Source organism: Embiotoca jacksoni, unplaced genomic scaffold (assembly GCF_022577435.1).
Source record: "Embiotoca jacksoni isolate LCO1_2020_lvr unplaced genomic scaffold, fEmbJac1.0.p SCAF_13, whole genome shotgun sequence".
Classification (NCBI taxonomy): Eukaryota; Metazoa; Chordata; class Actinopteri; family Embiotocidae; genus Embiotoca; species Embiotoca jacksoni.
The window spans coordinates 9869217-9883304 of NW_027185263.1; the positions used below are offsets into that span (position 1 = coordinate 9869217).

The 14088-nt window shown below is 42.5% G+C and overlaps 1 protein-coding gene across 3 annotated transcripts in view; it reads right to left on the bottom strand.

Annotated features, from left to right (window-relative positions):
• mtus2a (microtubule associated tumor suppressor candidate 2a) overlaps positions 1 to 14088 on the bottom strand; it is a 43181-nt gene that overhangs the window by 19028 nt on the left and 10065 nt on the right. For all 3 annotated transcript variants that reach the window (XM_069146364.1, XM_069146362.1, XM_069146363.1), the window contains 3 exons: positions 11458 to 13678; positions 10031 to 10289; positions 6350 to 6610 (listed from right to left, as the gene is read on the bottom strand). In XM_069146364.1, the coding sequence (XP_069002465.1) occupies positions 6350 to 6610; positions 10031 to 10289; positions 11458 to 13497 (2560 nt within the window). In that variant the 5' untranslated portion in view covers positions 13498 to 13678. The remainder of the gene's footprint in view (positions 1 to 6349; positions 6611 to 10030; positions 10290 to 11457; positions 13679 to 14088) is intronic.

Genomic DNA, 14088 nt, shown 5'->3' on the forward strand with positions numbered 1-14088 from the left:
TCCCACCTCATTGAGGGATTGTTTGAACCTGGGGAGGAGTCTGTTTAAACTGGTTTCCTCCAAAGGTATAGCTTTCTTTCCTACCTGAAAGGCCATTGTTTTTCAGGCACCCAACTTGGTTAATTTGTTTTGATTGTGTTGCATTTATCCTTTGGTTATATAGTTTGAGGATAGCATTTACTTGGTTTCTGTTTGGTTCATTTTGAGGTATAATTCAGAAATTGTTCGCTTGATATAATTATTACGGCATATATCTCTCTTCTCAAGTCCCACGTGCCACATGGAATTAAAAAAAGGGAAACAAGTGACAGAAATGGTGTGGGTGGGGGTGTTTGGGCTCTCCTCTCTGATTGTAACAGAGGGGTTCAATAACAAATATCCAGACACATTAGCTGACAGCAAATAACTTTTAAAGCAGATTAAAGTGAATAAAACGTAATGCCCCAAATGTTCCATTAAAACGTAACTTCATGAGTTAGCCTGGCTCTTACAGACCAGAGCTATATATTCAGGCAGTGAATTCTGGTGTTATGTCTTGGCAAAAGTCTTGAAATACCCTTATTTGATTTTTATTATTAAAAAATGTTTCCACTCAGCACGGCATTATTGATGCTCTGCTGCAACTCTCTCATTAAAAAGATATTTACAGACGTGTGCATAAACTGAACCAAAGTGGAAAATAGCTGAAAACTGAAGGCTAATGTGAAAGCTAAATGTCAACAGAATGAAATCTATTTTCTGCACTTTGGTGGAGAACACACCCAGACTGAGAATATTGGGTAGAAGCCAGGGAGAAAAGCCTATACATGCTGCAGATGAAAAGTAATTTATTGACACTGTAGACAGTAATGAGGATTGCTCAGTAGGAAAGAGGATGAAGAACAGAGATTCTGTCTCCTGAATAATTACAAGACATGAGAAAAATGAGATGACGAAGACTCTCACATATAAAGATTATTTGAATAAATGCAAAACCTGTGAGCTGACAGACACCAACTATAACCAGTGTGTTTCCACTCTAGGTGAGATGAGGAGAAAGTAAAAGCCTAGACTGAGCACATAGAAGTTTATCTGTTGCACCTTTTTTTTTTTTTTTTTGTCAGTCTGAACCATCAGTTAAGCTGAAATTCTGATTAACAGGGAGTTGGATGAAATGCAGTGGGAGTTTATCAGTTAATGAACAGGCCCATTGAGCCCATCTTCACTGTCACAGCTCTGCTGCTTCAATAAGCCTCTGCCATGTTAGTTTTTCGCTCCTCAGCCACAGAATGGCAGCCATATCTAATTGGCCCATCTAATTTGCTGCCCTACTAGTGGGTGTGTTCCTGTGTGTGTGTATACACGTTTGTGTATAACTGTGTGCGCACATGCACCACAGAAACCATCTGTTCACAGTGAGCTAGCATGAGTCACAGACCAGATCTGAGCCATGGCATCTGGGCTATGGCATTCGCTCTCCTCCCAGCACCGATATCTCCATGCCTATCTTTCCGCTCTTTTTTTTTTTTCCCCTTTCACATTCTCCCTTCCTCTCTCCCCTTTGCTCATTTTGACTCATTGGATTAGCTTTTATCACTGCATCACCCTCCAGCTATCTGCTCTGTTCCCCCCGCCATTCATTTGGTTGCCTCCCTTACTTCATTATCACCCATAGAAAAGACAGATAGAGGCGATCGTACTGTTTGTTTTGGCAAATGACTTTCCATCATGGAGTCAGTGTGGCTCAAAGACACAGATTTCATCAGCCCCCTTCTGCTGGATTCTCCCCTTAGCTGCAACAGAGTCTGTCAATCACAGTAAGAACACCTCCCCCCTGTATTTTACATGCATAGGTGCTCTCTCTATTGCAAACACACACACTCAATTCTATGAAACACCTTCGGAGATGTCAGTGGCTGGGCTAAAGTGTGGATTGGGTTAATGGCTAATCAATGCCACATAGAGTAACCTATAGTCCCCCAGACGCCAGACTATAATGCACACATACAGTACTTGCGTGCACACTTATATGCAAACAGGCGACATGTATCAATAAAGGCCATGCAGTTTGGTTCAATGTGACCTTGGCTACCTCAGTGTGTGGGTGTTGTGTGTTTTTCTATACAAAAATGCTCACTTATTAACCAGCAAACAATTTGGGTTTTCACACCCCAAGTTTTTTAGATTAAAAGTACAATTCAAAATGTTCTACCTCCACAACAATAGTGCAGTTGAATGGTTTGTGGTGTTCACAATTTTTAAGATCAACAGAACAAGTTCTTGACTGTTTTCACTGGAACTACTTTCTACTCTCCCCCTTCCCTGTATTTCTTTTTTACAATGCACATGTACGTGCACATAACCCCCTGATCAGAGTAGGTTGACGAACTACAACAGTGGGAAGTATAAACAGCAGGGATTTTTCCTCTAACCCATTTTACTGGAGCCCTGCAATCATTTCCTCCACATCGCTCTACTCCTTAATGATTTCTTCTCTCCGTATCATCCAGAGCCCTAATGGAGTCCGTTTTGCTTGCTGATCAATGGGGAAAACGAACAACTGAGCTCAGCCTTTCTTCTCTCTGGATGAGTAGGTACTGGGTTGCAGCAGTTCCCCCGACATCCTTGACGGAAGGATGTGTGGAAAAAAACTCATCAGTCAGTCTGTCTGTTCTTTGATCCGAGTTAGAGCGCGCTGAGAGGGGGGGCAAAGATCCCCAAGTAGAGGGAAAATCAGATATCACAAACACACAGCCTGTATATGCATATATACATACTCGCACACACAACACACACACACACACACACACACACACACACGCACACACACACACACACACACACACACACACACACACACACACACACACACATGTACAAGTAAAGAGATTCAACAGAGCCCTTGGAAACACAACAGTTTACCACTTTCGTGACTGCCACTAAAGTTTTCTGTCCCCCTCGGTATTTTACCATTTTGCTGCAAATCACAGCACCACTCTTCAAATGGATTTGTGCAGTCACTTAGAAAGACATCCCAACGTTGCATAGTACTTTGGGCTATATAAGGGTTTCAAAATTCTATTATTTTTGAGTGAAATTGTCAATATTTAAAATCTAAATGCAGGAAAAGCTTAACTTTGAATGAAATGATGCCCTTATTTTAGCATCTTTATTACATTTTTAACAAAAACTTAACACCATGCAGCACCCAAACTTTGAGGTTACGGCCCTGACTGTTTGAGATCTTGTTTTATACACAGTAGTGGTTGCAGGAAACAATCTGCACAGTCAAAATGTCTGACGACTCAATCAAGGTCCAAAAAAAGACGAGAACTGAGAAGACTTTAAAAGTTTTCCAAGTATCCCAAAGAAAGGTTAGACATAAAGACATCAGACAGCCTTTTGTTTAAAGCTCATCAAGTGCTCGCACAGTGGGAGACATGGAGTAGAATCTACAGTCAAACCCGGTTTAGTCTGGAGGGTTCAAATAGAGCGAAGAGTTCAAAAACCTTACAGATAAAGGTCACAAGCACCACACAGAGTCAAAAATGGAAGTAAAAGCTCCTGCTTTCCCCTCCTGCCTGTCTCACTCTCTGGCATGCGCACACACACATGCACGCAGGGAAATGAACATCAAAGGCCCTTAATCTTTTGCCTCTCATGTCTATCATCCTTGATTCCATTTCGGTCCTACCGTGCCGGCGCTCTGAGCAGCAACAGTGCAACAGCAGGAGAAGGAACATTCTGCTGCAGGCAGTACTTTTAAAAACTTCTAGTCCTCTGTGCTCTGCTGGCAGGTGTGCCTGTGCTTTATGAATGTGTGTGTGCATGTGTGCGATAGAGTATGTGTGTGTTTACTAGTGTAATATTTATAGAGGTCAAATTGCCTATGGGGTTTTGAACTACAGGTGAGTAAATCTGCCAATTAATATTGACTCCTTAAACGAACAATGTGCTAACAAGAAAGATATTTGATCACTGTTGCATTGTGTATGTTTATCGTTACGATTTAGTGGGTGCACTTGCTACAGTACGTGAAGAGACCCATTCAGATGACATTGCTGGAAATGAACTTTTGGCCAGAATGGTGCAGCAGAGATTTTGTCTCTTGCTTGAATCTCATGTCATTGGTTCATGATATTGATATTAATATTAATTGTGTTATTTATCTGGAAATGTACTCCGCAAATTAAACTATACAAAGGTGGAGTAAATTCAGTACTGAAGTTTATGTCCTTATGGCCTTGAAAACAAATCAAAAGTAATATGGAAAAATCTAAATTTGTACTACTAAGGGGCAGTTGGTGACACATATTCCAAGTGCCGTGGAAGTGTGCCAGCACATTACTGTTCCGCTGTACACTTGTCTTTTCTTTCTTGACTTCACAGATTTACTTTGATGCTGGAGGGTAAAATCACTTTGAGCATTTGATGAAGTTATGTAAGAGGTAAGGGGTTTAAAAATTAGGGAGGAGGAGATTCAAAATAGGTTTTATAGAAAATTTAAGTTGGCTGAAAATATAGTGCAGCTCAAACTTGTGTTGCCAGGTGAAGCTAGTTAATAAGAATATAGGAGAGAAAAATTAAATTTAAGAAAGTACAAGATCATGAGGAAGATGAGGAGAGAAGGATAATTGCCTCTTGCTAGTGGTGCATACTAAGGCTGGAACTAACAATCACTTTCATTAAAACCTAATCTGCATACTATTATTTAATTGTGTGGTCACAAAATGCACAATTTGGCAGCACCATTTGATTGTTTTGTCTGATCTTTAATGCAGTCATATAATCTTCAGATTATAAAAATCTAAATTCCAAAAATATTCACTTAATATTGTTGAGGACAGGGTGACAACTTATATTCATATTTAGAAAGCTGGGTCCTGTAAATGTTTGGAAGTGTTGCTTAAAATGTGACCTAAACAATTAATCAATGTAATTGCTAATTGATAAATCATTTTGTCTTTACTGTATACACGTGGACAAACATTTAGGCACTGCTCACTGAAAAAGGCCTTCTCGCTAATGTTTTTGCTCAAACACAGAGAAATCATTGATAAAAGGATTATAAAATCAATGTATATGTATATACATGAAACGGATATGACAAGCTTTTGTTTTAATAAACACATTCTGCTCTGGAGACCCATGGGATTCCTCTTTTCTACTTCACAGCAGCTGAAGCTGTGCCTCCCCCACACTCGGTATTCATTTTCAACCAATGGGAGACAGTAAAAAAAATGGTTGGGAAAAAGTACAAAAGGGGGGAATGAGGGAAAAGAATGATGACATAACAGGGTGCCTGACATGCGTGAGAGTGGAGGTGCTTACGTCAACTATAACTGGGAGAAGAAGAGCCAGCATTCCCTATGTAGGTCACATTAAATACACATGCAGCTACCACAAAATTCAGCCAACTAACCGACCAGCCATGCAGCGCTAAAATCACAACTGTAAAATCTTCCGGTTCCCTGCGACGGTGAAAATGAAAACTTATCCACCCAGTTCAGTCAGCAGCAATGGGAAGTCAAGTATACTGTTATCGCTGCTGATGCTGACAGCATCTGCAGCACAGACTTGGTTAAGAGCCTGATGAATTACTGATGAGTCTTGGGACTGACATCATGAGCTGTTATTTTTGTATACATTCAAGATAAGAAAGCTGAGCTGTCCAATGAGGAGGTTTGGTGACTCTCGGTGGCTTGAATCAGTAAATTATCACTGTTAAGTAAATTGTGGAAATTATATTGTTTACTGTGCTAAAATCAATGTCTTCTTGTCTGTAAAATCAAACAAATTTACACTGTGTTATCATCCCTCACTCCTGAACAGATTAATCAGGTAATAACATTGTCATAATGTCCTGATTCATCATTATTTTTAGTAAAATCAGTGTTCATATTTGGGTCAATAATTTGTGACGTACACACAAACAAATAATGACTAAACACTAGGTGGAACTTAAATGCATTGAAATGTTGTCCAATCATTCCCAGTGATTAACAATTACACAACTGTACCGGAAATATTTAACACCAGAAACGTTTCCGAGTATGTGTCCACTCATGCTCTGCAGTTGTTCATCATGTGGAATTTGTATGTGAAAATAGTGAGTGAAGAATAATATGTAGGTGGGGTGGAGCTCAGAAAGAGAAAGCAAACGTTAACATAATGAGTGTGGGAGGGGGCTGTTTATGCAAACTATATTCATGAGGGGAATACATAAAAGAAGGCAATAAAAGCAGTGATTATGATAGTGAGTTCATGATGTTGTGATGAAGATGGTGTATGGTACATTGTCAAAAGGACATTCCAAAAACTAAAGGCATGGGAGTAACAAGTGGTGTCAACAGAGTTTGAGTGGACTCACGGTGAGTTGTCCTGCAGGGGTCACTCTGTGTGCTGTCAGCAGAATGGGCTGAGGAGACAGAGGAAACGCTGGAGCTCCTGACGAAGCCGAAGGCTGCCAGGCGGCCTGCGGGAAGACGACTGGCGCTGAAGCCTGGGGGGCGCAGGCCCGACTGACTGGCTTTGGGGAGCTGAGACCTGGAGGCTGCGGCCTGGGCCTGCGCTGCTTCTGTCAGGGCAGGAGGAGGAGCAGCAGGAGCATGATGGGCGACAACCTGGTCCTCTGATAGTCAGGCACAACATGAAAAATGATGTTACATTGTTTAATATTTTGAATATTACACTTCTTGACAGCATCTTTTTAAATCTAAACATGGCGTCCCCAGTTGAACTGACAGACAACTCAATAAACAAAGATGCATTTCATCTCATCTGTATTTATGGTCCTTCTGTTAGAGCTATGACGTGTGTCCTGAAGTACAAGATTGTGTGTGTGTGTGTGTGTGTGTGTGTGTGTGTGTGTGTGTCTGTCTGTCTGTCTGTCTGTCTGTCTGTCTGTCTGTCTGTGTGTGTGTGTGTGTGTGTGTGTGTGTGTGTGTGTGTGTGTGTGTGTGTGTGTGTGTGTGTGTGTGTGTGTGTGATTTAGTGGTTAACTCATTAAGAAAAATATACTGTATGCAGCAGACTCAGCTAAACTGTATGATGTTTATTTCCCCTGTGAATCATTCATCATCATCATCATCATCATCCTGTGTTGACTAAGCTCTCAGTGGGCACTAGGAAGTTCTGTGTTATGACTCTGACTGCTACAGCAAGCAAATATAATAACAATACAAACAACTACCTGAACATCTATGTTTGGCTCTGGTCGTGCTCGCAGACTGGGCGAGTGACCAGCAGTTTCTCTAATGCCAACGATATAATGACATTCAATTTGACACTCACAGTTTAGGACATAAGTTAGATATATTGCTCTACACTGCGTTGGAAGTTTGCCGGTGTTTGTAGTTGATTGTATCCCTCATTATTATTGGTATTGCATCAATTCTAACCTCTAAAAGCTGTGGTCCTGCAATTGAGGTTTCCAGACTTTAAATGGGAAAAGAAGGCTAAAATGAATAAACTGGTGAAGAAATTTAAATGGAGAGAATACATACTTACAAAGGAGGAGAAAGAAAATACGGGGAATCAAAGACAGAAAGTAAGGATAAAAAAATAAGCATGCCTCCATAGAGGGAGCTATTGTCAGAGAGCAATGGGGAGAAATCCTCCCGCTTGGTAATCTGTGGTTTCCAACAGCAAAACAGACAAAATGTGGAGGCATGAACAACCAAGAGCTGAACACACACACACACACACACACACACACACACACACACACACACACACACACACACACACACACACACACACACACACACACACACACACACACACACACAGTGGGCAGTGGGCAAATCCTCAGGCCTTGGATAAAAGCCCCATCTTGGCTACCCCAGCCTGCTGTACAAGGTCTAGATCCTGGGCAGAAGAAGAGTATTATCCCCTGCTGGCTGCAGAGATAAGGTAGGCAGCCCTCCTTTCCTCTCTGTTTGGCACAGCTGTGTGCCACAGTGCACAGGCTAACCACCACATCAGGACACAAAGGGGGAGAAAAAACTTTGAAAGGGAGAATGAAAGCTCTGTTCGTAGAGAGAGGGGAAAAGTGGGACAAACAGTGGGAGGAAAAAAAAAAAAGTCTTGAGTGTAACTCCCCTCCAGCATTAACCAGTGCTGCTGTTCAGACTTATCACCTCCTTTCTCCACTCTCAATATCTGCCTGTGTGCCATGTGGCGTGTTTATTAGATCGCAGCTTGCTCCTCTAGAGTGAGAAGGTCACGATCATTAAAGATAAATGTCCTCATTTCCTCCCTGCCCTTCCTATCCCCGCTCCTTACTTGATTCATCCCCTATGAGAGATGAGGAAGGCGGGTGGTGAGGGAGAGAGAAGAGGGCTAAAAATCTGGAAGCACACTTCACTCAAAACAGCCTAAAAAAAACCAAAATAACTTCTCTAAAATAACATTGTCATTCTCTCTTCTTGCATTCCACTGTATTCTATTCATTAAGAGCTACTTTTTGTGTCTCTTTCTGCACCTTTTCTTTTAAATTTGTCTCTTTTCTTGTACAGTACACCTGCCAAAATACAGTCTATCTGATGAAGTGGCACTCAAAAACCCAGAAATTTGAAAAATGCCTCATAAATCATGAAGTCCAGATGTTTTCCTGTGCTTCAGCCAAACGAACGATTTTAATAAAAGCTTTTTTCAAAGCAAGGAGTCCGAATTATGCAAATTAGGCCCAGAAAAGTCAATGAAACAGGCGGCAGGAATAAGCACTGTAATGACCAACCGATTTTAATCACAGCCCAAGGTGAACTGTGACACCTTGCATGGATTTTCTCCACAAAGCATTAAATTGCATGTTATTAAATGTAATACTTGACTGCATTGCAATCTCTGCAACACTACTGGAGCAAAGTATGGGCTCCACTGCAATGAAGAAGGGTGTATGAGTGCTTCAATGTGCAGAAGTTATTCCAGCTTCAACAAGTGTCTTGTCATATAAGCGTAAAGTCCTAATTATCATAACAATACAGTAGTTTGACAGCAGCCACATTCTTCTTCGCAAAAGGCTAATAGGTGACACAGTGATGAACAGAACAAATGAAAAATAAAGGTTATGACTCAGATTTCTCCAAAAGATTGATGAAAAAAACAAAAGTGGCACATAAAACCCCAAGAAATTCCTCAATTACATCACCTACATATATACACAAAGACAGATGCTGAACCACATAATGCTGAACAATGCTACACACTGTATGTACAGTATTTGAGCTGGTATTTATCCATGCAATGTGCGCAGAGCAAGGATGATTCCAGCTGAAAGATACTGACGTTACTTAAGCGTTAATTACTTTGCACTTCAAAGCCTGTTGTTCCCAGAGGGCCAAGCAGGGCGGAGACACGATGCATATGTATGTATTAATGGGGATTATGATAAAGAGGTCTGCCATCACCGTGACACTATGCGGATCGATTCTGTATGTGCAGTTTTAATGCAGCCATGAGTGGGTATATGCTCATGTCTCTGTGTATCTTTACTGTGTGTCCGGGTTATTACACTCAGGAAGGGAGCAGATTAAATATGCATGGAAGAGATAAATGGCATAGCTTTCCAGCAGTGTGCAAGGTGATGAGAAAATTTCATACTTCAATATTCCATTGACAGCTGAGCGGTAACGTCAATCTGACTCCAGCAGTCAGAGGTGGTATCTGAATCATCTGAATTCGAAATTTGCTGTGTGTGAAGAGAAAATGTGAGCAAACTATTATTTATTTATTTTGTTCAGTACATGGAAGCCTCCTGGAGCAAAACAAGCTCCCTCAGAGTATCCATTAAAGCCTTCCAATCAGATCAGCCAAAATTAATCTCAGAGAATGCATTTTAATGAGCTGCCTTCATCTCGGGCCAAGTTGAGTGGGGGAAAGGTCCCACAACTGCTGCGTAGGAGAAGAAAGATAAGGGAGTACTCCAGTTTGTCAAATTTTGGGTTGCTGAAATAAAATGTGACACTGAGGGACATAAAAAGAAATAAAAAAAAAAGAGGCCAGCACCATGAGGAAGTCTAGCTCCTCTCTGTGGAAATATCTGATTTACCCGTGTTATCTTGGCCTTTCTGATTGGTCGCCGGGCTGACAGGTTGGACGGGCTGGCTGAAGACCAGCGTTGACCTCTGACCTGGACCGGGCCCTCTGCCCTTGGCTGAGCCAGGAGTCGTTCTGTTGACAGCTCCCAGACCAAGACGCAGACCTCTGCCAGAGCGCACGAGGCTGCCGCTCCCTCCGCCCTGAGCAGCCGTCCTGGACTGCAGGGCGTCCTCGGCAGAGCCGCCTTTAAAACTGATGGATCTCCCCACCTGGAAATCCAAATCATTGTAATGCCGTCAGATAACTGACTTGTAAAATAATTTAAATCACAATGTCCACAGAGCCTTTGAATTCTCATCACAGGAAAATAAATACAATTTTACAAGTATAAAGGGACAGTTTTAAATGTGAATTACAACAGCACAAATTCAGAATTCAACAGTTCTTTGTTACTTTTTGATATCTGCATGTGTCTGCTATGACTGTAAAAAGCTTTCAGCTTTCCCAGATGTAAATAGTGTGTGTCGCATGAAATACCTATTGTCCTGAATAATTTACTTGTATGCTGCTCTTGTCTTTGTACGTTTGGCTGCCATGATATGTTTTATTTTGTGCAAAACATTTGATACACCCTGTAATCTAAGAGCAACCACCATATCACCATTTTTTGCAAAAGCAAATATTGGATAGCCAGAATTTCTTTCCTCAGATGTGGACTTTAAATTGTGATACGAAGCAATAAACAGTCTGATGAAACATGGAGCAAAGCAAATGAAACTCCATTAGTTCGAAAATGTAACAGTCCTACAAAGAAACTGAGATCTATAAATTTAAACTGATGAGTGTTGTCAATCAACAGCATGACAGTATACGAGGAAAAATGCTAACAAATACGCAATGCCGTATAAAGCTTCGAGAATAGTTCGGTCCTAGTGGGCTTTGCACTTCAGCAAGCATTAACTATATATTTCCGCATGTTTGCGTTTGAAGGCATTTTAATATAAATGCTAAACGAAGCTATTTAATCAGAATCAATAAGGAATTATTTTAAAGCGATAACAAGCAGCTCTTCTGGGAGGATCTGTGATCAATTATACATGGTTTACTGACAGAAGGAGCCAGGGAAATTGATATGCAGGGTCAACAAAATTAGCAGAAGAGGTTGGACTTTGTAATGAATGTATATGACATACTATATATTATACAATATCTGCTATCTGCTGCTTATTGATGCAGGAACCATTACAATTAGATAATTTCTCCCCCTTTGTTTATGACCGTGCAAGGCTTTGGATCTAAGCATGAAAGATAACGTTGAATAACGTTTGTTGAATGACAACAAGCACAATGGAAAACTAAAATAGAAATCAGAATGCAAGTTTTATGAACAAACCTTAAAATCAGATCCATGTGGTAAAGATTGTGCGTAATACTCACCTCTGATGGCGCCACGTAGAAGTTGTCTGCTCTGCCGCCCAGTTTCGGGGGTGCTGTGTGGCTGTGTGTGTGTGCAGGGGGGACGGTGTTTGTGTGTCCAGGTGCCCTGATACCCCTGCTCAGTATTCCCAACGGGAAAACATTCGTCTGCATCTCTTGGCGGTACTTGTCGTAAAGCAGATTGGAGGCACTAAGTACTGGGACTCCTCGGGTTTCTGCGTCAGGCTTGGACGGGTCTTTAGGTGTGTCTTTGAAGGAAGCCGGTGTTTGGCTGTGGGTGTACGCTGAGAGCCTTGATGGTAGAGAGGATACCTGATAAGGTCCGTCAGCAGCCTGGGGCTTAAACTGAGGATTCTTTCTTCCAACATAGGTGATGATTTTAGGGCGAACTCCCTTGGGTTTCAGTTTAGGGGATGGGGAGCTCTCTTTGGGAGAGTTGTGGTGAGAGTTGGGGGAGCTCTGCTGGTTGTTAAGAGGCGCTTTGGGGATTCCACTTGTGCTTATATTAGTTTTGACTGGTGCTCTCAGGCAACTGTTGCCATAGCCCTGAGCTGATGTCATTACAGCAGGGTTGCATCCTGACGGGATGTGTCTAAACACTCCAGAGACATTTCTGGAAACGAGGTACATGGAGGGTTCCCTGCGTGGAGAGCCCTGTGGTGTCCTGAGAGGAGAGTGGGGAGGTGTAGATGACCTGGATTCGAACCCAGTCCTGTTGGGACTGGAGCAATTCCTTCTGTATGTGAGCTGGGTCTGTGGTCTGTTCTCTAAGGTGGAAGGGTTCGAGTTACTGGAACTTTGTAGTGCGGTTGGAGCTGGCTGTTTGTCCACTGGTGGAGCCTCCCTCTGGGATGCCGGGCTGGGCTGCCTGAGCTGGGAGAACCCAGATGTGTTGTACAGGTGGGAGAAATCTGATGGTTCACGTAAAGAGGACTTTGTAAACTTTCTGTTTGATTCATTACTGTGGTTGGGGGAGGAGGGTTGATCTGTCTCGGTTTGCTGAGTACTGGACTCGGCCAAGCTCCTCGCTCTTCCCATCTCTGTCTGACAGAGGGGTCTGACGAGCTGTTGCCGTCGTGGTGGCAGAACCCTCTCCTCAAATCCAGCCTTTCGCCTTTGGCCAAGCCCCCCATCAGAGGACAATCCATTTCTGTGATGGCTTCCCTCATGTCTCTGATCCTGGCTGTAGTACTGAGGACAGCCATGTTTCTCCCGAGGATGCATCGGTGGGGAGTTCTGATTGGCATCGACAGCGGCTGCCCCTCTTCTGGTCTGGGCTGAGGTAGTGTCGTTGGCATTGGGATAAGGGTTGGTCTTGGGGTTGGATAGAGAGACAAGTGACGCCTCTCCACTACTATCCAGAGCACTAGACAGGCTTCCACTGAGGGCAACAGCTGACAGGCTGGAGACAAACACATTTGTCTCAGACTTGGACTCCTTCAGACCTCCCCTCCGCCTCTCCCTACCTGACCTGGTGTCCCTTTTCTCCAGTGAGCCTGTCACACATGCGTCAAGCTCTACAGTGCTATGACAGGTAATCCCTTTCTGCACTGCTTTGCCCCTCTGTACTCTGCTCTCCACTTTGTTGCTGTCATTGTCATTCCTCCTCACGCCAGTCGAAGCAGAACTGGCAGTCGAACTTGAGGAGATGGACATGAGACCCTCATCTTTTCCATCTCTTATACTTCCTCCGTCGTCTTCCTCCTCATTATCCTCCTGATTCCTGTTTCCTAAGAATGTGTGTATCTCCTGACAGTCCAAAAGCTCAAAGTCTCTGAGTTCAGCCTCCATGCATTGCTGCTCTGAGCCCCAGATCACTAACTTGTCTGGGGACTCACTCTGCGAGACCAAAGGAGGAATGGAGCTTGCACTGTACCCTACGTCTTTAATCAAACTTCTCCCCTCTTTATCACCGATAGAAGATAATTGATTGGCGTTATCATCACCAGACTGGGTGAACTGGATCTGTGTTTTATTTCCAATCTTTTCTCCTCTGTCAACATTTACCCTCAGTCCCTGGAAACTAGTCGGAATGCTCATGTTGGACTTTTTTCAGGCACCCTCAAAGACACCTGCAGGGTAACGGCCCGTCTGAACAATCCAATGACGAAATGTCATCTCATGAAATCTTTCCACTTCAACTCACCACTTATCTTGCATTAGCTGAGAGTTAACAAAGCTGCCTCTGATGGTTGTTCAGGGAGATGGATGTCTGTTCAATCTGAAATAAAAGACAAGAAAAGGAAAATGTAAGAAAAAGCAACCGGTTTTGCTGGAAATGCAGACACTTTTGTAGAACCCCATTTTCCTTTTTTCCCTCACAATCCATTTAAAGTGTTTTATATTTAGACAGATAGCAGCAATTTATGAAATCAGCTGCGTATAGCCCACCATCTTGTGCTCTTTGAGTGTGTGACTCACATAAGTGGATGGTCAGTTGAAATAAAATTGCCTCCCCATGGGACAAAAAGACACTGGAGGCATAACAGGAAATTATATGTGGTACTCCACTCTTTCCATTTTAGAGGCATCTTTCACAAGCACATGATTAATTTTTATTTAAAATGAAGTCATGTTATGTATAAAATATGATGTGGCAGGTCGGTGAAAATATCTGAAGAAGCAATAATG